Source organism: Prenolepis imparis, unplaced genomic scaffold, assembly GCF_030444845.1.
Source record: "Prenolepis imparis isolate NDT839.2.m4 unplaced genomic scaffold, iyPreImpa1.0 SCAF_3, whole genome shotgun sequence".
NCBI classification, from domain to species: Eukaryota; Metazoa; Arthropoda; class Insecta; order Hymenoptera; family Formicidae; genus Prenolepis; species Prenolepis imparis.
In genome coordinates, this window is record NW_028141161.1 from 15,345,769 (window position 1) to 15,371,513 (window position 25,745).

Genomic DNA, 25,745 nt, shown 5'->3' on the forward strand with positions numbered 1-25,745 from the left:
GGCAATAATCGCTCTCGTGTGCAAATAGAGCGGATAAAACCGAAAAAGAAAGTCCTCTACCGTTTTGTGTGTTTTTCGCAATAATTAATAAGAAAATTAATTACAAAACATTGTGCGAATCTGCGCGAATACAAGCGCGCTGCGAAAAGAGACGGACCTAATATTTCGCGGTTACACTACATGCATGACGAGCAGAGATTAATATCAAGTTTAATTATGTGTCAAGTTTAATTATGAATCTAGAGCAACCGTGTAATAATGGGATATCTCTTCTTACCACACGTTTATACTCGCGCGAATTGGTTTATGTTTTTTAATTAGTTTGTCAATAATTAATGCGAAAATTATAAAACGGTAGAGGAGTTTCTTTTGTATTTTAAATATATATTCACACGCAAATGTAAGGTGTACGTATATAAGTTTTGTAGAATTTATACTGCGCTGTTAAGGCTCCTGGGTGCTCACCGCGGCCATATTGGATTGTAACGTCAGAGGCGAGAAAGCACACGCTGAAAATTCTTAGATGCCATTTTTTAATGAAAAGATATTTCGATTAAACAGCACTTAAGATTAGCACACTCTTAAAAACCCCCGAAAACTATCCTTTTCCCTTTATAATCAATCAACATCTGTAAAATGATCGAGATATCAGACTTTGACATGCGGAATGACTGCGTATGTGCAAAGACCAGACGGACTGAGCTTCATAATATTACATTTTACAGCTGTTGATTAATTATAAAGGGGAAAGGATAGTTTTCGGGGTTTTTTAAGAGTGTGCTAAAGCCATCTGTTTCATCGAAATATTTTTTATTTCGAAATGGCATCTAAGAAATTTTAGCGTGTGTTTTCTCGCCTCTGACGTCACGATTTCGACATGGTCAAAAAGGAGCCAAGAGCCTTAAAAATAATGAAATGTTTCCTCATATTCCATACGAATTATGCTACTTGCAAGACATCCATTAAAGATTTTCCCCGTCTATCTATCTATGCATATTGCTTATCGCGTGCCTACATTGTGTAATTCTTTTCTTTTTTACGATGCACTTAACGACACTGCGTCGAAGTTAATAAACAGCTTTCTTCGTTAAATTTTCTTCGCGAGATCGACCCTGAATTTCCGATTTTAACGGCACGAATAATCCGTTTATCGAATAGAATATGGACACGGTTTTTACCGAATTGAATTAAAATCGATGTTACTTCGGACTGTCAAGCGGAAGAACGCATCGAGGTATAAATATTTATGAACAACTTACATTTTCTATGTATGTAATCGAGGCAGAATTCGAAAGGGAACGAATTTGAACACGATAAAAATACGCGGTTTGTATTAGTATCGTTTGTTTACTGGAACGCTCGTTTTTACAACGCTGCGTAATGAGAGATGACTCATATTTAATATTTCTAATGATTCCAATACCACCGTTACACGTGGTGCTGTTTCTAAAGAAAACTTATACATATAGGATATAATTGTTTTATAAAAAAAATGATTACTTGGGTCTGATTTCAATTTTACCGCATATAGGGGATGGAACAAATGGAAGAGTCTGGAAGAGAATCAGTATTGACAGACTCGGTCGAAAAGAGTACAAACATTACATATATTATATATCAATAAATTTATAAGCATCGTTGTAACAAGATTAACATTGTAAAAACACCAGAGTTGTTTAAATTTTTTTAAAAAAGAGAAGGCCACTCTTATATTAATACTGATTGTTGTTAGTTTAGTAATTGTGCGTGCGTTTCGATATAATATTAAGTCTCAAAAATATGCTCTTTGATCCCAATTTTCCATGTATGTGTAGACAACATTACACAACATTTATATAAACATATAGTTGACAATTACGTTTCATCTAGCGCTTTATAGTCCCCCTATACGTAATTCATCGAATGCATAACTTATCCTAAGAGAAAGGATGGTTGATTGGAACAACAATATCCGCCCTTTGGTACAATGCTATCATTTTGGAGAATTATCAGAGTTGTCCGAAGACGAACTTGGTACAACCGAAGCTATCGCAAAAATTGAAAAAGAATATATAGTTAAAAGACACCAGATCAGTGTCATGTACATGTACTCACCGATGTGTCACGTATATGAACTCACCAATGATGATGATTAAGATGACGACGCAGATGATACCAATGATAATCATCATTTTGAGATTCTTCCACCAGTATTTTCGTTTCAGTTTTCCTGCGTGCTGCTCGAACTGTGTCGCGCCTTGTTGCAGGGCATCAGCACGATTCTCAAGCTCCGAGAGCTTCTGATCTCGCTCCAGCACTTTCTCCACGTTAACCTTCATTATACCTACAACTTCGTCCACTGTTGCTTGTGTTTGTTGCAACTTTTTGCTTGCTCCCGCTTGCTGAGTATTGCGCGGGCCACCCATTTCTCCTTCTCCTGCACCGCCACCTTCCATAATCCTGGAACAAAAATATGTTTTGCGATTAACCTCTCATTCAATTCCTCAACCCACAAATATTTGTCAGTTTATATCGCCATGTAGATTATTTTAAATTATATATAATGATGAAATAACGTAAAAGATACTTTTCTATTTTATCGAATAATTTTTGAAGAAATTATATTATTGAGAAATAATGGGCACACGCCCATAACCTCAAAAATCGTACATACACATATGTTTCTAAAACAAGCTTTATTTACACATCTGCTGAGCTGCCAAATATTTTATCGCTCTCTTTCACTAATAAATTCTTGTACAAAGGAATTTTTGTACGTATATATAGATGAAAAAGCGAAGAGGTACAATTATAGAAAATCAAACCATCGTTTAATTATTAATACAATAGGCGATGATACTACGATAATTTCAATATTGTATATACAATACTTGTGTCTCACTCACCTAAAGATATTAAATGCAAGAATAAATCAAGAATAATCAACAAGATCTACAGACGCAACGAATATCTCACAAATTACTGCGATGACGACTACAATTTACAGAGATAACACTGAAATGACAGAGGCTGAAGATGGCGATAATTATGACGTCATGAATATTTAAAAAATGAGCTAACCAATGATGGAATAGTAAAATGTACGGTTGAATAGAGAATCGTTTCTTTTCACACGACCACACAATGTATATAGCTTATAATATAACTTATTAGTCATAAAATGTGGTACAAGTCTCACGCTGTCACAATGAATAACAGTCTGTCAAAATACTGCTTCTTCGCGCCATCTAACAATGATCGAAATTTCTATGTCGATAAAAACGATAGTTTACTAAAATTATATATCCACATTTCAACAATTGATTTAATGTTACAATAATGAAAATGAAAACACATAAACGTAAATAAAATAATTAAATTATATATATACAGAATTAATTATTATTAAATTTAAACATAAATATAAATATATATATATATATTAAGTATAAATATACATATAATAAAGCTTAAATATAATTAAAAAATTATAATTTTAATATTTCGCAATATTTGTTACATGAATATTTCATAGCCTTTATTTCTCCTATCGTTATATTTTGACTCAAGATGTTACCACAGTTGAAATATATTTTTTCGACAATCGTGCGTATTTTTGCATAAACGAGAAAATTAAATAAGAATAGAAAAAAAATTACTGACAGTATTTTGTAACGAATTGTAATTAATTAGATCGAATTGCAGCTGAATTTCGTCTCGAAATTTCAATTTCGCGAATGACAATTATAATGACGTTTCTCAAACGGCCATTTTCTTTCGTCGACCGGAAAATAAAGTTAAACGGGCTGGTGCAAAACGATTATTCGCGATGACGACGCAGACAGTATATACACAGAAAGCTATTGTCGTAAAAAAAAAGCTACGATCGCACTTACCGCCAGGAGTTGCCATAATCGAGTATACGAGCAATACCGCAGAAGCATTTTGGACACGCGTCGTCATTCACCGACACTGACGTGACTCACGAAGAAAATCGCGCAAGAGAGAGACGGAGGCATAAATAAAACATCTTGCGGATTTGCGCACGTGCGCGTATTTGCACCGCGTCGCCAGGAACGTACGCCAAGTACGCGATTTTGCGATACATCAAAAACGCGATCATGATACCTTCTATTTTTCCACCCGGCATTTTGTCTTTTCGACGCGTGAACATTTGAAATTTATATATATGCCGATACAATCTATAATCTATAATTATAATAAGATTTGACTCTATAAATCATTTAGTGGTTAAATTTATATTTTAAATAATTGTCAATTTGTATGAGCTGACATATATTGTAGATGCTTGAAAAATCCGAGAACCGGTGCGAAATTTTTTTTACAAATTCAGTCAACAAATGTAGCTGACAATGATTCTAGAATCAAAATTATAACGCATAAATATATGCCGCAAAGTATGTCAACTTTTGTTTCGAAAGAGAATCGTCCCAACGACTGCATTTATATATCTCATAGAGATACATTTCCGCGGTAGAAATATATAATATGCGAGACTAAAATATTATTAACAAATTACTAAAATCTGCACTTTTCAAATATCTTATACAGGACAATTTCTCTCGGATACTCATCGACGTGGAACAGAGGCAAGAACGCGCATGGTGACTCATACACGCGGACACGTTCCTGATGACGGTGTAGGGTGTGTTCGCGCATGGGGGTTGCGAAACGGCATCGGGACGGTCGTATTGACTAAAATCGGCCGCGCTTGCGCGGTCGGAAAGGGTTGGAGGACCGTCCGTCGACCCGCTTCTCGAGAGATCGATCCTCGCTTTCAAATGCACGTCTCGCCGCGAACCTAAGCTGTCAGCTGTCATTTCCCACGTGTCCCTCGCCCAAGTGTCAACCGATCGGCGCGATCGCCGATACTTTGGCGACTATCCTCGGCGCGCGATCGCGAGCGTAATCGCGTCGCGGAACAAGAATCGGACGGACAGGCGACAGTCAAAGTTCGAGGGTGGACGATCGAGATATATCGTCGAAGCGCGCGCGCCGACGATATCGCGGCGCGGCGGCGTGTCGCTGGAAATTTTATCAATACCGCGGCGGCCATCTAGTCTCGCTGTAGCAGTCGCTCGCGAAAAGTTACGCGCCGAACGCCGACCGGGGGTTGACGCCGAGCCGACCGATTAACCGACGAGGATTGCCGGAATAGAAAGAGCCCGAGGCGATCGACTACTACGAGCATGTGAGTACACGTGATAATATACGCGCGTGATATCTCTACGCCATCGATCTCAACCGGAGCGAACCAAGGTCCGAGGATCCGTGAGAATGTCGAATGTGATCGAGACGTACCCGATTATATCCGCGTCTCGTGACGTGAAAATGTTTGACGGTTCGGTATCGCGAAACGAGTCCTTGGATTCCAGTTCCAGACGAACGAGTCATTGTGAAATATTACCTAAGGATGTAATCGAGAGATGCAGATATGGAATATTATATTAATCAGGATGGTCAAAGTATGGAGCATATTAACGCGTTCGAACGAGACGATTATTCGCGTCGCGATACGCAAAAATTTCCTGATACGACTTCCTTGCGAGACTTCCTCGTCCCTATAGACCTCGTCGAGAAACACGAAGTCGCGTCGAGCATCGAGCGCATCAGTTCCGCGTCATATAAATTTCGAAATTGGAAAGATGATCTGCTTCTCGAGTTCGAACGATAATACAAATGGCGATTGTTTCGTCGAGCTGCATCGAGAGTGAATTTCCACAAGCATTTTCCGTGGTCAATGAATCGAAAGCACCTATGCGTAAACGGCCGTATCTCCTTTCCGCAAACTGCAACGCGTTCAACGTGTATAAGTAGATCAATGAGCGATTATGGAGACCTAGGGACTATACTTGGTGCTCTAAATCGCTCATCGCGATTTACACGCGAGAGGCATCGCGGAGAACGGCGATCGATGACTTTTCACGGGTATATATGAGTGCGCAAAACCGCCTAAGTATCGCGCAAGATTTTGCGAGGAGGGTGAGAAATATCGCGACGGCCACCGCGTTGTAAGATGCGTTTTAAGACGCAATTGCCGAGGGCCCTTGTCGCCGCCAATCGATCCTCCTCGCACGACCCGTCCGTCCGCGGCACACGACAGAATTTCCGATAGAGAGTGCAACGGAGCTTCGAGAAGCTCCGTTATATACGTGCTCTCGATTTCGTCGAGAGAGATATAAATCGAGAGGCGACGCACAACGCGTCGCAATCCTTAAAATTTTTCAAGTCCCTATCAGATTTAAAGATTGAAGATTAAAGAGATAGAGAGAGATTAAAATTTCACATAATAAGAACGAAAGGAACCAATATTTCTTTGTCCTTTGATCGGTCAAATTTTAATTCTCAATCATTAATCTTCAGTGCATAGTTTGATGTTGACTTAGGGTCAATAGTGCGCGATAACGCATCGATATCTCATTCAATGTATGTGAATTTTTTTTTCTTTTCGATCGCGGAAAATATTGATGAGATGTTACATGACAAATTTTTCTTACTTCTATACATATATTAATTAATTTTCTCTCGCGTTTCGAAATCTTTCTAACATTTATTGCGTTATAATATACTAATTAGTATACTCTAACGTTATTTATTACGATGATACAACTATACGTTAATTATAATTTTGAAAACTAATATAGCTTTCTCTATTTCTCGCTCTGATTTTCCTCAATTCTTTGCACATTTCCTTGTCTTTTTTATCTCCACTCTAGCTCGAGATATTATAGATATTATATTCATTCGATCAATCGAGATAACATATTTGTAAATATATTATGTGCTCGAGTATTTCACGATCTTGAACACTCTCTCGATAAAGACGTAGGATGATTCAAGCATTGTCTATCGATACGGCACCCACACATTGCCGACAAACGCAAGAGAGAGAGAGAGAGAGAGAGAGAGAGCGAGAGAAAGAGAAAGAGAGAGAGAAGCAGGGGGTGGAGGGTGGCTCGATCTTTTTGAAGGACACATGATAATTTCGGATTGTTTCGCATTCGCGACGGATTACAACAGAGATTAGAAAGCGTTATCGTGCATGTTATCTGTCCGTGCAAAAAATTCTCCGTTTCTTTGTCTACGAATGTGTCGCGATTAGCGCACTCAATGCACATTTTTTTACGCAATTTGCGCGTTTAATGCAAGATCGTCCAAGAATCTAATCTAATATATATATATGCACGTACATATATAGTTGGGATCAATTGCGCGAAACGCGTGGCACTGCTACTACATGTCAGCTCGCAGTTTCTATATTTAGATAATCAATGATGAGCACATTTACGGCAATGTTCTACGGCTTTGCTAGACGGAAAGGTTCGTACGTAACGTTGTGACGCGTATATGGCGAACAATGAACTATTTGCCGGATTGTTTGTGCGTCGATCAAAGACGGAATCTTTAAGGCGCAGCAGTCTATAACTACCGCGATATATCGGTTGCAATTTACTTGAAAGTTTCTATAGAGATAATTTAATGAGAAATTACTGTTTCTCTTTGAACAAGCATGATTTTCGAAATTATTTAGAAATTATGTATGAGAGATGTGCAAGTTATTAATTATACAAAATTAAACCGATAATTTTTAGAATAAGTAATTTGATATATTAATTCGCTACAATAAAATTCGATTAATTGTATTGCACTATATATCATTATTATTCACTCTAATTTATTTAGAGATAACAGCGTTTTTGTGTCTTAAACGATATGTATTTAATATGGAAACGCTTCAATTAATAGAACCTCTTAAATGTGTACTTAATGAAGCCTCTTAAATTAATCGTTACAAATGAGAAATAGAGATTTTTAATGTAATATTTTTACACAAATCCCATATCCGAATCCCATAATTATCGTTCAGCGCCAATTCTATTAATCCGCAATAACCAAAGGACGAAGACGCAGTATCCGCACGATCGATGTATTAATTCCATTATGTATCCTATTTTACGTCATAGGGTGAATAATTCTTATTTTTACGCACGATGCACACAACTACGGCGGTCAGAAAATAATTCGACAAATAGCTTTCAAATATCTATAAATATATTGCAATAAAATAAAGAAGAGACGGCGGAAATTTTCCAAAAAACAAAAAAAAAACATTTTGATAAAGCTTTACAGAAAGCTTATTCCTGTTTTTCCAAACAAATCAATCTAATGTTAAATAATTATTATTGAAACAACCATTAAAATAACAATGGCAGAAATTTTCGAATTGCATAAACAAAAAAATTATTGCACATACTTCAATAAATGTCGGACAATTGAGTTACATTAATAATTTCAATATCAACAGAAATATCATAAATATATCTTTTTATCTTTTAGTTAATTATTTAAGTATTATAATTATTCCAATATGACAATTGTTGATTAGCCATATTGTTGACGTAAAATGCATCAACTGGAATTGTCATCGATATATCGCGGCGAATGCCAGACGCGGCGGCCGAACATTCCGTCGATGTTGCGTCCGACATCTCAATGAAAACAATACAGAGAATAGGCACGTATACGACACTTCTCTATGTTTAACTATTCTGCCGGCGTTATTCGAATACTCGATCGATCGGCTGTTGCCAGTTCGGTCGTTCGATCGCATCTGGCCAAAAATAAAACCCGCAATCCATAGCCGACCGCTTTTTAATTCGCTCTAACCATCGTTTCTCAAATGGTCAGATATCGCCAACTAATATACAATATTCGATAATCATGGAATCTTTTTTTCTTCCGTAACGAAAATTAATTTCCTGTAATATATAAATCGATTTTGTCGGTGATTACGTAATTTTTTCTAATGAGACAACTAATTAACAGGTCTTATTATTAAGTGATAATGACTGTTGCCATTATTATTCGCATTGTTAAAATTGTGTAAAATGCAATTTTTACTCTCATTGACAATCACATAATTAATTTGAAGAATATATATTTAACGAGCACGCGGAGATTAAGAATATGCTAGGTTGAAAAAGAAATGGAAAACAAAATTATCTCATCAGTACGCGCATAAGTTGTTGGGTAATTAAATTGACATTGTGCTCGGAGCGGTTCCTGGAAAGGTCTCTGTGCAAAAGGTCAGATGATTTGATGTCGGAAATTCTGTAAAAATATAAGATATGCGGCACGACTGTTACACGGATATCTATATAACATATGTATATAGTTCCCAAATCCCTGTGCGGGATATTTTCATATAAAGTGAGAAAAAAAATTATTTGCGCATATCTCATTCTTTTTGAGACAATTTAAGTTTATAGAAAAATATTACAATTTAATTTTACATTAAACTAATGCTACAAAGTGTGCTTTATAAAATTGTATAAAATTATTTGAAAAAAAATGTGCGATGTGTAAATACACTCTCTCTTATTTCATGAATAACTTTAGAACACAATTAATGAAAAATATGTAAGAATAATAATTCTTTTTTTTTTATACGAGTTTATCCATGATTATAACTGAGGCCTCACAACAGGTAATTGCAATTGTTTGAATATCTGTGTGCACATGCGCTATGAATCACAATCTCCTGAGACTACACACGAGTAGCCGACCTTATCAATGACCTTTCACTTCCTATCCGCTATCTCGAGAGAGTCACCATCTTCTAATGACGCCCCCGATGCGCCTCCAGATGTTTGCGTTTGCCATGATCGTCATTATCCTTCTTAGAAACCAGTAGGTGGAAAATGCGTAGGTAATACGCATCGAATTTTTTGCCATTAAACGGCGTGAATGGCGAAATCGTGTCATGAACTTTGCCCTTTCGCACAAGTTTCCACTCGCGGCTCGATATGGGGAAAATCTCACGCAGCATCCAGCACCATAATGCAATGATGATACTACAATTCCTGGCTCGCATGTCCCAGGACACCCTACACAGAGAGAATTTTCTCTTACAATTTACCCTGAAAATCATGGTAATCGTAGGACATAATGTGGTATGGAAAGAATTTTATGAAAATTTCTCCGATTAATATTTATCACAATAAACATAATAATATCTACACATTAAAATATAAAACATGTTTGAGTAATTTTACCATGCCGTTTAGTAAAATTAATCAAACATGTTTTATATTTTATTGTGATAAATATTAATCAGAGAAATTCTCATAAAATTCTTTCCATACCATATTGTCCCACGATTACCATGATTTTCAGGGTAAATTCTAAGAGAAAATTCTCTCCGTGTACATATCTACGTGTTTATTTCATATTTTTAAAATCATCGGACGAGAAGACGCACGTTGCGCGAAAAATGCAAATAAATCTCACGGCTTGCACAAATCGAAAAAAACATCAGAAATGGATATCGTGTATTTAATAAATATATGATTTCAATAGCATATTATGCGATAGCTGTATTTTTTAACGCGCATTTATATCTTACACATTCGACTTCTGAAATAATATTCGTATTTAAGATACTATTATTATTCTATTTTACTTTATTATTATTTTTTTCGAATTATTAGATTTGATTGAAACAGTTATATATTAACACCTTTATATTACCAGTAATTTTTCTCAGATTGCAATTAATACATTTATAAAAGTGATATGTTTGTTTGTAATACCTCGCGTATTAATATTAATATTAATATTAATATTAATATTATATATAGGCAATATATAATATTATTTATATAATACTATATAATATATTAATACATATATTTAATATTAATATAAATATTAATGTTAATTAATATTGCGTACTATAATGATACAGCAATCATTATTTTTGAGAAACCGTGTCTTTTTCTCTAGGGCTACGGAGGGCGGTTTAGCACCGGATGCGGCTGCAGGTGCAGGCGCGGGCACCGACGGCATCGTCGGCGGCCCCAGGACGCCCCAGCAGATCGCCTCGCAGAAGCGGCTGCAGGCGACGCAAGCGCAAGTCGACGAGGTCGTCGACATCATGAAGACGAATGTCGAGAAAGTCCTCGAGCGCGATCAAAAGCTCTCCGAGCTCGACGATCGAGCAGGTGAGACCTCTATGACAATAAGAATTTCACGCGAGAAAGAAAGGAAATCAATAGCGATCGTCGTTCCTGATTGCTAGTTTCATCGATTGTTAATCTTCTAAATCGGAGCCTAAAATTTCGCCGAATTATTGCTAAATAATTTATTTCGTGATTATGTACATTTTATTCCATTATATGTATATCCCCTATATGTTCATTACCCCACCGATATATACTCATTAATTATTATACACGTGACTTCATTGTTTATACTGTTTCTGTATCTACAAGCACTCATTCATGCCGGATATCATTTATTACACCCTGAGAGATTAATTAAGACTTTAAAAGAGAATGAAATAATATACGCTCTATTTTTGTATATAGAAATAAGAACCGAAAAACATATCACTACGGATTTATAACGTAATATAAATGGATTATATGGATATAATGGATTTACGCATTTTATTTTAATTTATTTTACACGCGTAGTATGAGTAATGATGTTATATTATTCATGTTCATTATATGTTTTTACCAAACAGAAAGTATATCCGCGTGAAGGCTATATCTTTCATTCATGGCAAAGTAGTTCGACCCTGCGCGTCTGACTATACGTTGATATCGATTACTGTGACACGCTCGGATCGATGCCACGTTATGTGGCTGGTCGATCTTTTCTCACGCAATCCGTATTATATTTATTGCGCAAATGTATATATTTCATGCTTCGCATTATTCGCGTTCGATAAATGTTACAGAATTTTTATTTCTTTCTAATAACATTACACTTTAAAGATGTTCTAATTTTGCAGATGCACTCCAACAAGGAGCGTCACAATTTGAACAGCAAGCAGGAAAATTGAAGAGAAAGTTCTGGCTACAGAATTTAAAGGTGAGCATTGAGTTTTACAAATTGAGAAATATTTATCACAATGCTTGAAATTCTTTTAATTTAATAATAACTGTCTCGTCTTTTTTTTTCTTAATAGATGATGATCATCATGGGTGTCATCGGACTTATCGTACTGGCCATTATTGTCGGTAAGTATCTCATTAATGCACTGACGTTTAACGGCTGTCAACACTGCCACTGTAACTGTTTAAATGTTTTGTGCCATCTCGTCGATGTATATCTTGTCCCGATTTCAAGCGACTAATTCAGTACTATTCTCTTTAACACGCGTTTGAAACTTTGATATGGTGGAAGTGTCGACTATTCGCGATTTAACTAACTAAACATTGTTAGATAGATGTCATTAGAAATTATTTTCAAATAATTTTCAAATTTTTAATGATACGAACAAATACCTGAACCTTCTACCGTAGTTAGACTAACTTCTGTTTCAAGCATCACGATCTTCATCGTGTTTCGCATCTGAATCAGTCGTTCTTAATTAATGTCTCTCTGTCGATCTATATCCTTTGTGCTATGGAGACATCTACAAACGATTGTGTTTGCACGATGCGAAAAAAACGACGCGATGTGACGAGCAAAGTGTTGTCCGCGAATTTGCATAGCCTTTGAGAAATCTTCTTAGAGAGATCTCTCGAGATTTCTCGAAGAAATATGCCGAAACAAATTATCTATCGTGCTTTGCTTGAATTACGTCGACTACTTGATCTCAATCCATTTTCATGGAATTTTCTCAAAAACATCATATTATTCGCGAACGTTTCCTTTCTATTTCCGAATAATTCTCAAGTCTATTGAAGTTCTATTTCGTAACAATATTCATTTTCGTGTATTTCGTAAAGAAAATGAAAATATTTTTTTACAAGAATGAGTCTTTATCATGCGGGGAATAAAATGAGCGAGAAAGATACCGCTACACGATGTGAGCTATCTAAAAAAAAAAAGAAAAAAAAAGATGTCACTCTGTCTTCCTTTTGTCTATTCATCATCTAACATGTGTGAAATGTATGTATTTCTCTTTTTCCGTCTAGCGAACTTCATGTAAACGCTGATTGGTGGAAGAGATTTGTGTGTGAGTGAGTCTGAAGGTAGAAAGCAAAACAATTGCGACATTGCGTATCATTGTTGTTTCTCACCCCGTTTCTCGTACCTCTTTTTAACTTGTCGTAGAAAATGTACACCCCTGAATCTGACTTTCTGATTTCGTTCTCGTTGTTTATTATCCGACACTGAAACTTCACTCACCCAGAGCTTTCAGAACATTTCTTAATTTTGATAATGTCACATATGTCAAGTATCGCCAGTTTTATAAAGAATTGAACAGACATTTCGTTAAAAGTTAATAATAATAATATTCCAATTTATATATCAAAATTATTATTAATTAAATAATTATAATATAAAATAATAATAAAATATAACACAATGTTATAATATCATCATTATATTATTATTATTGTTATTAAACTTTTTTTATGAGAAACTCTGCACTCGTGCATTTATAAAACTGGCACTTCTAGTCGATGTTATATTGTGTTTGCCTGTGATAGGTACTTGCTGATTTATCTGTTGCTACGTGTATTTTCTATATAAGAATCGTTGTTCCTCCCGCTCTCCTCCACTACTCTGAGTCGTTGCATATTTATAAACTACCGACCTTTAATTTGGAAGTGCTCTCCAATTAAAAATATCGTGGCAATATACCGCGCATCTTCATAAATTTTCGACAACATCCATCTTTCTCGATGTTTTTCTTATCACAACACAACGTACAAGTCAACGTCAAGTATAGCAATTCGTAAGTTACCGTCGTATATTTTTCTACTATAGGAATCTTCTCAGTATTTTATCCTATATTTTCAGCGTCTCTTAAAATCCACACACGAACAACTCGCTATAATAAATCTATAATTTCAACCTGAGATATTTGTCACTGACTTTTGATTTGATTTAAATATGTATTGATATACATATGTAGTTAATATATATTGAAATGAGTCATCGATTTCTTTAAAGAATACCAATGAATGAAATATACGCTTTTTAACGAAGAAGACACACATTTCCGAGATACAATCATACCTTACCCTGTTGTGTGTGTCTGTGTTACGACTGTAATCGTTGTTATGTGTCTGTCTGTACTTTCGGTGGTATCCTCTTTCTGAAGTTGGTCCCAGGCAGTGATTTTCAATTTTCTGGTGGTCAATTAACAAAGAAAAAGAAAACACAAAAAAGTGTGTAAATAACGTGAAACAACCTAACGTGAAGTTTCAAAAATTGTGAATCGCGGCTCTGCGACAGAAATAAAGAAACGATATAAAATACCACCAAGAAATAAAAACACAAGAAATGAAAACACTACAACGACAAACGACAACATCAACAACAACCACAATATCGACAACAGTAAGAATTATCAAACAACTACAACTACAACAACTACAACAAAAAAAGGTCTCTCTCAAAAGTTTTTATTTAATCCTATTCTACTCTTCAGTACGGTAAGCTATGATTTTATTGTTGCACCCGATATGACTTATCTATCTTTTTCTCTCTATTCTTCCGCCGAAATGCAATTTAAACCTTCTTTAAGCACTTTCTCTTATTTATTTTTTTTTTATTTATTCACATCTTTACATACAAAAAAAGTTGTATGTAACTGCTTAAATTTATAAATATGCACATTATATTATATAGAAAATATTTTTTTATGTTTTTTTTATAATTACAACATGAAAGTTATATATACAATGATTCTAATACAAATCTATATATAATACTTAATAAAGTATTTAATTTTATAACTTTTATTTTTAGATATATATTAATAAATTATATATATTATAATATTAATAATAAAACGATACATTTTTTATGCATATTCCATTTTGCATGTTTCTCTCTTTCTCTTTATATTCTTCTTTTTACTTTTTTTCAAATAACATTTTTCAACTTATAGTACAGCGTGAAACTCTCCCATACACCGTATATTCTCAGGAAATAAATATTCTAATAATGCATTTTAATATATAGATATAAATCAACGGTATAAATGTTTCTGGGACAATCTTCGCGCTTCGTGCTTGACCTCTTATTATGGAGCATGTGCCATCGATTTATTCTCGATTATTATTTCTCCCTCGATTAAAAACCAATATCTCGACATAGCGTTGCATGGCTTATACATTATGCAAAACGACGAAAGCTTTTAATGCAAATTTTAGCCAAAGATTTAGCCAGAATTTCCTACAAATTGAGACGAAATTTTCCATGGGCTTATATATAGCTATCATATTTAAAAAAGATCCTTTGAACGCAACTTCTGGCAAGAACAACGCTATTGCTAATTATTTTTACAAAAAGAAATTCATAATGTGTGTGCCATGCGGCCCGTGTATACATCTGTCCTTCTTTATCTACTTGCATGCAAATCGTCTTTATATTTATGGCTAACGGGCTGTCATGTAGCTTCAAACTGAATGATCCTAATTTACAAAACGCTTCGTCGTAGACAATTTTATATCATTTTTAAATATATAATTTTATATTTATATATAGGTATATATATATATATATATAAATTATTCTTGATAATTATGAAATTTTTTTAAGTTAGTGTAAAATATGCACTAATACACTACAAATTTTATTGTAAAGATAATTTTTCAATTATATATATAAAATTAAATCTCTTTAATTAAATTTAAAAACTTTTGTCTACGACAAAGCATGATTCGTCGCAAGTTTCTGCATGCGAAAAAGTATGAAGTAAAGGCAAAGAAGAAGAAATAAAAAAAAGAGCAGAAAAACACAGATTAAAATCCGAAGAGAAGGAGATTAAGAGCAACACGGCATGGCTGGATCATCGCCGTCCCTGACCCAATGGAGGAGAACAAATCTTGTTATTGTTTTCAGCGAGCGTCACCGGCGGCAGCAATACGCAAAATTGAGCGCGAGAGTAAGAGAGCTAAAGTAAAATAACGCAACAACAACCACAGCAGCAACAAAAAGAGAGGTGAAAGGAGGAGAGGAAATAAAAGAAGAAGAAAAGGAAGAGAATTAGCGTCGGCTGTAGAAGAGGGCGGTTCACGAAGAGAAGATAGTTTTGTTAGACGAAAGGATAGATAGGGTGAATAATGATTTCGTGAGACGGAAATTGTGATGAGCCGTTGACGAGCTCTGCCGAAGTTCTTCGCGACGTAACGTCGGATCGATTACGCACGAAAATCGATCGATCGATCGATCGTCGGCCTTGGAATTCATCGCGGGAAAGGAGGGAGGATGACGGCAGATGATCAAGAGCGGGAACGACGAAGAGAGCAGAAGAAATCTACATTGAACAGACTCTGTCATCGTATCTCGTATTATGGACGAAGGTCGCGCACGATAATTTATATTTGCATGAAATCCTGTCAGGATTTCCATTACTGTCATATTTTACTATTACTATTTCGTAATTGTAGCAATTTCGTTATTATTGCGGTTCGTCATTATTTCGTAATAATGCGTCATATACATATATACGGGAGATGTTGATTTATCTCTTAAGTTTCAGCAAATGCGAAATTGAGCTATGCATCCTTTAAGTAATGACGAAAATTTTACTCGACGAGCGATATTATCGCAGCGGAACTAATTCGCGATTAAATGCGGTTGATTGATAGACCAAATACGTTCATCACGCTTTCCTTCATCCATCTTTGTTAATCAGAACTGTCCGAGAAAAATGGAAAGAGATAAAAAATACTGAGACAAAAAGAGATGGTTATTGTGTAAAAAGAAGCGCGAAATGTTTGCGAAGAAGAGAAAAAGATTCGTTGCAGCAGCGAGACATATAATATATATAACTATATAGGAGATATATATATATATATATATATATATATATATATATATGTATGTATAGAAAGAGAGAAAGAGAGAGACAGGGTGTTCGTAAAAAATCACCACATAAAACCTCTCCGGCGAAGGCAGTTGCTGCAGTGCATGTTCGCGCACATACATATAAACGAAGCATTCACGATGTATATCGAGACATTTACTTTATAGACACGTATATGTAAATCATGTAAACTGTAAATAATATGTCATTTGTCCCTCATGCGCCATTTATCGAATTGTGTTCGATCAATCCGCTCTGATTATATCGAAGAAAGTCACACGCGTCCTTTGTTCCCTTATCTTGCATCTTGCGCCTTTCGCGAATTATACGAAGAACAAACTAGTGAAGAGGGACGGTGGAAAGGAGGGAGAGAAAATATTGCGATAGTCGCCTGCCTTCGTCGAAGACGGTGATGAATGTTTTCGAGCACACAATCAGTGTACAGAGAATTTAAAAAATAATAAAGAAAGAAGATGTTAGTAGAGAAGAGAGAATAGAGAAAGAAAACAGACGAAGAGGGAGTGGAAGAGAGGAACGCCTCGTATAAAGGGGTACCAGCAGCTATAGGTAACGTTTTAAGGCTTTAAAGAAGAATTATCTACAAGATGTTATGTATACATGTTAATAATAATGATGATTACGATGATGATAATAATGATAACATTAATAATAATAATAATAATAATAAAATAATAATAATAAACACTAACGATCATCTTGGTGACAATGAGGAGGCGATTTTCATGCTTCGCGGATGCAATAACGCCGAAAAAAAAAGCGGATAGTGTTCTCTGATTCGAAGATACTGGGAGTTCACCCTCGATTATCTTTTTATTGTTTATCCGCGAGATAAGACGTACATTCATGACGAAGATATATCGTACGCGACACATTCGATCATTCGTCGACGAATCTAAGATCGTCGTCGAATTTCCCCGGTTCCCTATTTTCTTCCATTTCGGTCTTTCCTAGTTTCGGTGCTGCTGCTGCTGCTTGATTTAAGCAATAATTTCGAGAGACGAAGCGATCATCTTTCCGATCGTAATCCTCCGCAATTATTCCTCCCTCCGATCCCGTCCCGACGTGCGATATCTGCGAGTTTCTTGCAGATTTCGCCGTAACTTCCGAAACGCGATAAAATTTACCGGAAGAAAGAGAAGAGCTTTTCATTATGTCGATCGGCAGGATATCGAGTTGGTTTTGTTTTCGTTTATTAAAGCAAAAACATTAATAATCTCGAAAATATCAATTTTCTGCAATTATCGAATGATGTAATTATCGTTCATATCGTTAGCGTTAATTGGCAGAAAAAAAAAATATATATATATAAAATGAGAGTTATCTCTGCTTCTTATTTCTTTCCAAATTATTTTAATTAGCGCGGACATTTGCTATTTAGCGTAAATTATGATATCGTTGAAAATATAATAATTGATGACGAGAATAAAATTGGGGACCACGAGTCGCTATAGAGTGTGATGCGCTTTGCTAAGAAGCACGTGAGAATTGTAGAATTTCAGAAGCGAAAGACCGATCGACGAATGAGAAATTCTTCGAAGTTGTCGGGCTAAGTGGCCGCACACAAACGACCCGAGTTATATAATGATTAAACGATCATTCTATGTTCATGAACTTATAAACACATAGCTGTACGTCATATCTTAACCGTCGACGTATCCTTAATTAATAATGGCGAATATGCGATCATGATGCTGCGCTTTGAACATTGTACAGTATCGAATAAAAAATACACTGCGTAGTTGAATTGAAGTTATCAAGAAGTAATGGAGAAGAGAATTAATGATATTTTTTTTTTGCTACACTTTTGAATCACCAAATCACTTCAATCGTGAAATTATCATACTGTAAACACACATCGGCATTACTACAAATTAATATTTGACAATGAATGAATCGGGTATTTCAGTTTCTTTTTTTTATTACGTATCATTAATGCTGCACGTGAATATAAAGAAGACACTATTTTTCCGAGAAGAGAGACTTTATTCGATCATGGCCGGTAGAAACACAATTATATTTTTAAAGATCAATTAACGATCGAATATAACGCGCCTTCCAGGAAGAGGATCATTCTAGAGCCTAGTTTCCGTTAAATCCAAGCAGGAGGTAAGAATAATAAACTTGCTATTACATGTCGATATACCCCTGTGATTTTTCATAAAAATTTTATTTTACTTTTTTTTAAATTTTTCTTCCATCTATAATTTCTTTAATCTGATAATTGAATGATTTTGTAGTGCATTCCACGCGCGCGCGAAATCGTATATTAGATTTTTAAATTATATATATATATTTTTATTTTAAATTATTTTCCAGATTATATATACGTGTATATTTTCTCAATTATTAATTTTTTTGGTAAATGTGTATGTATAGTCGACATTTCTTCATAATTAAAAAATCTCTACTGCGTTCCAAATTTTTAAATCTATTATCGATTATTAATAGAACAATCTTAGTATTTATGATCCATAGTCTAAATAAAATTATATATTATATATATTAAAAAAGATCTGGCAAAAATCATATTTTTAGATTTTTTTGTTTGAATTTTTTATAGCTTTTATCTTTCAGAATGTTTACATTTTATTTACGTTCTCTCATAATTTCTCTTCTCTTGTATGTGACAATTGATGTAGAGTATTATGTTTTTACTAATATATTGCATCTCATTCAATTTATAATTTTTATTATTCCATTAAAATCATTACATTGCGATTGAATATCGTTGGGTTAGCAAGATAAATTATATTGTACGTATAAGTTTAGGTTCTCTGTGATCGTGTCGAAAATAGAAGACACATCAGTGATGTGTGTGTGTATGTATGTCTGTGCGTGTGTGTGTGTGTGTCTCCAGTTATCGTCGCTTTGAGATTATTTGATTCGCTGTTTGTTCGTATAACTGTTCCAATTTATCGTTAGTGTATAAATGGCCGGACGTGTCAAGATTTAAAGTAAAACGCGACAATACCTATACACTACTATCTAACGGAATGAAATTATTTCGAGAGGAGAGAGAAAAAAAGGAAAGAAAGAAAAAAACGAGAGAAGGAGGGACAGTTAAAGAAAGAAGAAAGAACACTCTGTAATATAAAACACAGCTGTTAAAAAGAAAGAAATGAAAATATCAATACAACTTCTGCGTTCTAATAGCGTTGTACATCCTGTACATTTTTTATTTGTCCAAATTATGTGTTTCTGTGTGTTAAACGTTATAAAAGTGTGGGAATAAAAGATACCAAATACAATATTATTTTTATGCCATAGATAAAAAAATAGATCCTGTGTGATTCACAGAATTATTCTGGCCGAAAAATCTAAATTATTTTTTCGTCATTCAATTCAATTGCAACTTTCTTTATTCCTATTACAATTATAATTCTGTTATAATTCTTTCGTGCTTTGTGTGCTTTTCTTTCGTCGAAATTGTTATACCATCTAATTAAAATTTTAAAACGAAATTTTTTTACGAGCTATATATACTCAATATTCACGGTGGTGAGAACTTTTTTCTTATCAGCGTGAAAGAATTTCTATTCCAAAGTATATGCGTTTTTATTAATACATTAATATATTTTACTAGAATTTAATCTTTTTTGCGAATAATACGACAATAACGCGAATAATCAATAGTCCAGCTTATTAATATTAATATACAGCAGCTATAGGTATATATATAAAAAACCATACGTATTCATCCGAAGATTGATGTATATGATACATCTCTCAAGAATATAAATCATTTTTTCGGCAGAGAAAAGGCTATTTTAGAAGTAATAGTAATAATCATCAAAAGTTTCCGATTCTCTTTCCGTTATCATTTTATGTTATCAATCCCTGATATCGCTTTATCAATATTAGAGACTAATACTAACACTTGAACGTTTCAGTGAAATTCATGCCGGAAACGCCGCCGACTCCGCCTGCTTATAGCTATCCACCAGGCATGATGCCACCGGGTATGCAACCGGGACCAGCACCTGGTGCACCTGCACCGGATGCTGGAGCTGGAGCGACTGGCGCAAAATCGCCGGGCAGCGGTTCACCGCAGACCGCCGGCGCCGCGTTCGTCGGCAACCTGGACGCCGGTATACGCAGTGTCGTGTAAACGATATAACCTAGCGAAGGGTATACTTGAACGAAGGGAAAGAGAGGAATACGCTCATAGGGATCGACCTTGACGCAACCGTCTTCATCCGCGGAAAATAATAAAGAGGTCGACATATTTATTGCTTCAACTCATTCGGATTATCGTCGGCACACGATGAAGGGTTCGGCGGAAGAAGCTGATAACTTCATAATTTATGCAGATTATTCATTAAATACGTTGTTCAAAATTGGTCTTAAAAATCATATAGATTTATATTATTTTTCTTCGGAACCCTTCAATCATCGGCCGCGATTATTTTAATGTTGAATTAGTTTTCCTATATCGATGAGATGTGAATAATTAATAATTTCAATATTTTATTAGCAGTTATATTATATAGTTGGCAACTTTATTCAAGTAGTATTTAGATTCAAATGGTTTTCACTTCTATTGCATATTATTGATCTCATGATTTCTAGTCAAGCTTTAAGTTTAAGTCATTTAAATAGAAGCGACGTATCGACCGGACCGAGAAGAAAGAAACATTCTAGATTCTATAATAGAGTCTACAGGTTATTAGAAAATTTACAAAAACTTTATTTTCGATGAGAATGCACAAGAGACCCCTTCGAATCCCATTCCGCTCATTGTCAGCTGATCGCTACGAAAAAAACAAGCAACGAAGTATCGTTGACGAGAAAATACACAAGTACGTGTATCAACGTATATACATGTATATATACATATTATTACGAATGGTCAATGTAAAATTAAATCTATATATGTACGCGTATAAATAAGCACATAATTTATTAATTAATTATTCGTATATTAAATATCAAAGTTTGAAATGTGGAGGTAATATAATAGAAAATATAACAATTGTGAAAAAGAGTATTGATACGAGTACCATTCAAGTTTAATCTTGATGGAAAAAAATGTGAAAATGTTCGAGTGTGCGTCATGTACAGGATGTTCCATACAAGTAATTTTTTTCACGCCTGTGTATTTACGAAACATTGTCAACGGATAATATGATTTTTTTTTTAATACATGTATGGAACGCGGTTTCACTCCCTTTTGCGCCAAGTTCTTCGATTTTACTAGCCTCTATTCGCGATTGATGTAATTATGCGAATGCGGTTTTTTATATCAATCGCCGCGATTGCGAAAATTATACTCAATGCGATATCGAAAACGCGAGTGACTCCCTAAACATTCCTTTGCACAGTTTAATTGTTATTAATACTACTTTATATATTATATTCGAGATATATATATTTTACTTTCAATATATAAGAAATATAATTGTTATTTTCAAAAAATGTAAGTATCATCTAAAGACAATTTATATAGAGCTCTAGGAAAATTTGTCCCTTTAAACTGACAACAAAATTAGCTTATAAATGTATTATAGTATCGAATAAGTAATCGAATTATAGAAAAAAAAAAAATAATTATTGACTCCCACATAATTTTCAAGCATCAACATGATGATTAATGATTACTTCATGCGATAATTAAATTCAAAGAGATCTTTGAAAATATTGACGTGTAATTTAGCAATGTTATTCAACGAAACAGAGTGACTTTTTTCTGCATTAAATAATTGGCATGTAGTTATTATTTTTGTATCACAATGTTCATATGCACATCATTGTCGTACTATTTTTGCCTAACAAAATAAAATTTTCGGTCGATAACGCGCTCTGACAAAAAATATAAAACTAATTGCTGTCATTAAAAAAAATTTTAATGTATTAATCGTGTCCTCTATCAAATGGAATATTATATTGCTATTTTCACTCAATAATCATAATACCTCTAGATTCGATATAAGCTGTCTATACACTAAAATAATTATAAAAAACTATAGATTTGTAAGTATAGCCACTGTAGGAAAATGCTTTAACACTTAGCCTGTTGATATATTATTGTGTACGAATAACGGAATTATATTAATTGCAATATTTCTTGTATATCTCACTGAAGACAACAGATTATATATTATATAATAGAATATTATACAATATAGAAATTATTGCATATTAGGCTTAAATAAATAACATTGTGAAAAATAATCCCGCATGTGCGTTTGTTTCATAAAAAGAAAATGTATTATATATATACACATGCACACATATGTGTATATATTTATTATATTATATATATATATATATATAATATGTATAAAATATATATATGTATATATATAATATACATATATTATATAATAATAATATAATGTATATTATATTATTATATTATGTTATATATAAATATATATATATATATATTTATTTTCTTTCGTAAAAATAATATAAAATCGATTATATAAATACCGCGACCTTTCTTTTGTAATTTTTACTACCACTATATTATTTTTATTGAACTAAATAGAAAGCATATTATTTTTATATAACACGAATACTCGAAACAAATGCATTTTTGTTATAATAAAATGTCAATTTCGGAATCGAATATGTATGTACATACATATATATACATACATGTTAGTTCTAGTGTGTGTAAGCGATTGTAACCAGTGTTGCCAATTTCAGATCACGCCGCAACCCCATAGAATATATAATATATAAGATATAATATTAGAGCGCGTGTCGATGTGCGCGTTCAACTTTGAATCGACTTTACTTCGCTGCGTCTGTCATCGCTGTGCGTCGCGTCACGCGGTCACGCGGGCGGGCTCGGAATTCGGCGCGGAGTGGGGGCTGGGTGGTGGGGGGATGCGCGCGCCACCAAGCCCAGCCCCCACCGCTCAGCCCCCCCCTCTCCGCGCGCCAAATTCCGCAGAGCGCCATTGAAGGTTAAAGTCTATTCAAAGTCGAACAGTCGAACGCGCCGCGCACATCGACACGCGCTCTAATATTATATTTTATATATTCTATGGTGGCGCGACCTGAAATTGGCAACACTGATCACTGATTGTAACGCCATCATATCGTTCAGTAGTCAGTTCTTTCCTTTCCGGTTCTTTCATTTTCGGACCGCACGCGAACATGGCACCAGTAAGTTTTCGTTCCCGCGAAGATATAACTATTATTTATAATTATGGCTGAATTCCCTCAAAATAATATCGCGAGCAGAAAGAGCGCGTTCGACTTGTCGATCGCCTTACATCGGATTTTCGTTTCATTCTGAGATTGATTCGATCGAGTCAGATTTTTGTGTACCGTCCGTGTTGGATAATTTTCCACGTGTCTTATACAACATGAGTTGTCATCAAAAGGATTTTATCTACGAATTTTCAGACAGTGAAGAAAACCAAAGGCCCGGCCAAGAAGCAGATCCTTCGGGGCAAGGGACAGAAAAAAAAGGTGTCCCTAAAGTTCACGATCGATTGTACTCATCCCGTGGAGGACAATATTATGGATGTTAGCAATTTTGTAAGTAATATGAAATCGTGGCATATCGTAGAATTAACGTAATAATTTTCTCTCTCTCTCTCTCTCTCTTTTCCGACAACAAAATTTTTATATTCTTTGGAATGTTTATTCAACATTTATATATTTGATATACATAACCTATACTGTGAATTGCTAACTTCTCTATTCAGTCATATTGTATATGTGCGAGATTTGCTGTTTAGGCTGGAAGCACGCCTCCTATCACTGGAGGTTTAAAAAAAAAAAAAAAAAAATGCTAACTTCTCTGCATATAGAAAATTTAAAATAAACATCTATTTTGAATCGTAATGCTTAAGTTTTAGCATTATATTGCGCATTGAAATTAAAATCGTAATGGTTTTCAGGAAAAGTATCTACAAGATAAGATTAAGGTTGGCGGTAAGACCAACAACTTTGGCAATAGTGTCGTTCTGGAGCGTAATAAGATGAAGCTGAGTATCAACAGTGATGTTGATTTCTCTAAGCGGTGAGTAATGTCGTGTTTCTTTATGATTAGATTAATATATATAGATATTAAATAATATTAGGCATTATTATCCCCTAATTAATATAAGCTACAGAAAGAGCGATATTTGCACTGATGTAGAAAACTTTGTTGTTATAGGTATCTCAAGTATTTGACAAAGAAATACTTGAAGAAAAATAAGTTGCGTGATTGGTTGCGAGTAGTGTCGAAAGATAAAGAGACATATGAATTACGGTACTTCCAGATCAATAGCCAGGAAGACGATGATGAAGAGGATGCAGAATAATTCTCTCTTTCTATATTCAATTACAGATGTATCTGTATATATTTCTTTTAATAAAGAATGATAAAACCCATTATTCTTATTATCAAAATCTTATTATCCATATTATTAATAGAAAATATTTGTAAATTTTTTTATATTTTGAATTATATATCGCATGATATACTTGAATATGCATTTATATATATATTAATATTTTTCTTTACTTTTATAGTAATTCTTGAACTAATATTCTAGTAAAATTGATGTTATTGCAAATCCATTGCGAGTCTTTTAAAACAAAGTTTGATGAAATAAAATAAATGAGTGTACTGTGCTGTACTTCTGTTACCATATAAGTAAATTGACTAAGGCCCGATTGCACCAACGTCATTTTCGTTTTAAGCGAGACTTAAATATATGTTTGTCTTTATTTATTTAGAAAGAAAGATAAAGATAGACACATATTTAAGTCTCACTTAAAGCTAAAATAATGTTGGTGCAATCGAGCCTGACGGCTTTTTGTTTTAGCCCTCAGAGGGCGCTAGTGCACAGCAAATTTTGTGTCCAGTAAAATTCACGCAATATCTATTTATATCTATTCTCCACTACTCGCATATTAAAAAGAAATATACAATTAATTACAGAATAGACGTACCCGACGATAATGATGCACCACTTTCGCCGGGCGAGGAACT

At 34.4% G+C, this 25,745-nt stretch overlaps 3 protein-coding genes across 9 annotated transcripts; 2 read left to right on the top strand and 1 right to left on the bottom strand.

Annotated features, from left to right (window-relative positions):
• Positions 1-1,588: 1,588 nt before the first annotated feature.
• Positions 1,589-25,725, bottom strand: Syb (Vesicle-associated membrane protein synaptobrevin). 4 transcript variants are annotated; one of them, XM_083034945.1, is made up of 3 exons: positions 25,706-25,725; positions 2,120-2,439; positions 1,589-2,025 (listed from the first exon to the last, which is right to left on the bottom strand). In XM_083034945.1, the coding sequence occupies exons 2-3, from the start codon at positions 2,433-2,435 to the stop codon at positions 1,973-1,975; spliced, it is 369 nt and encodes a 122-aa protein (XP_082891071.1). In that variant the 5' UTR covers positions 2,436-2,439; positions 25,706-25,725; the 3' UTR covers positions 1,589-1,972. The 4 variants fall into 4 exon arrangements, with proteins under 4 accessions (XP_082891071.1, XP_082891068.1, XP_082891070.1 ...); XM_083034942.1 differs by lacking the exon at positions 25,706-25,725 and adding an exon at positions 3,876-3,997; XM_083034944.1 differs by lacking the exon at positions 25,706-25,725 and adding an exon at positions 3,061-3,197.
• On the top strand, positions 4,782-21,157 carry Nsyb (neuronal Synaptobrevin). 4 transcript variants are annotated; one of them, XM_083034933.1, is made up of 6 exons: positions 4,787-5,191; positions 10,786-11,003; positions 11,801-11,880; positions 11,978-12,029; positions 12,933-12,989; positions 20,695-20,827. In XM_083034933.1, coding segments are annotated over exons 1-5 (366 nt in total). In that variant the 5' UTR covers positions 4,787-5,189; the 3' UTR covers positions 12,947-12,989; positions 20,695-20,827. The 4 variants fall into 4 exon arrangements, with proteins under 4 accessions (XP_082891056.1, XP_082891057.1, XP_082891059.1 ...); XM_083034932.1 differs by lacking the exon at positions 20,695-20,827 and adding an exon at positions 15,817-20,052 and having other exon boundaries at positions 4,788-5,191; XM_083034930.1 differs by lacking the exon at positions 12,933-12,989 and having other exon boundaries at positions 4,782-5,191; positions 20,695-21,157.
• Positions 23,761-25,144, top strand: LOC145933935 (large ribosomal subunit protein eL22). Its single transcript, XM_083034004.1, has 4 exons — positions 23,761-23,920; positions 24,164-24,298; positions 24,664-24,785; positions 24,924-25,144. Exons 1-4 carry the CDS (start codon positions 23,912-23,914, stop codon positions 25,069-25,071), a joined length of 414 nt encoding a protein of 137 aa, XP_082890130.1. The 5' UTR covers positions 23,761-23,911; the 3' UTR covers positions 25,072-25,144.
• Positions 25,726-25,745: the final 20 nt, after the last annotated feature.

What these genes read in the sequence shown, in the direction of transcription:
- Syb (XM_083034945.1), bottom strand. Translation starts at nt 2,435, where the DNA reads ATGGAAGGTGGCGGTGCAGGAGAAGGAGAAATGGGTGGCCCGCGCAAT. An exon ending in CATCTTAATCATCATCATTG is followed by an intron (nt 2,026 to 2,119) that starts GTGAGTTCATAT and finishes TTTTTGCGATAG; the next exon opens with CTTCGGTTGTACCAAGTTCG.
- Nsyb (XM_083034930.1), top strand. An exon ending in CGAGCTCGACGATCGAGCAG is followed by an intron (nt 11,004 to 11,800) that starts GTGAGACCTCTA and finishes CTAATTTTGCAG; the next exon opens with ATGCACTCCAACAAGGAGCG. An exon ending in TCTGGCTACAGAATTTAAAG is followed by an intron (nt 11,881 to 11,977) that starts GTGAGCATTGAG and finishes TTTTCTTAATAG; the next exon opens with ATGATGATCATCATGGGTGT.
- LOC145933935 (XM_083034004.1), top strand. An exon ending in TTATGGATGTTAGCAATTTT is followed by an intron (nt 24,299 to 24,663) that starts GTAAGTAATATG and finishes AATGGTTTTCAG; the next exon opens with GAAAAGTATCTACAAGATAA. An exon ending in GATGTTGATTTCTCTAAGCG is followed by an intron (nt 24,786 to 24,923) that starts GTGAGTAATGTC and finishes TTGTTGTTATAG; the next exon opens with GTATCTCAAGTATTTGACAA.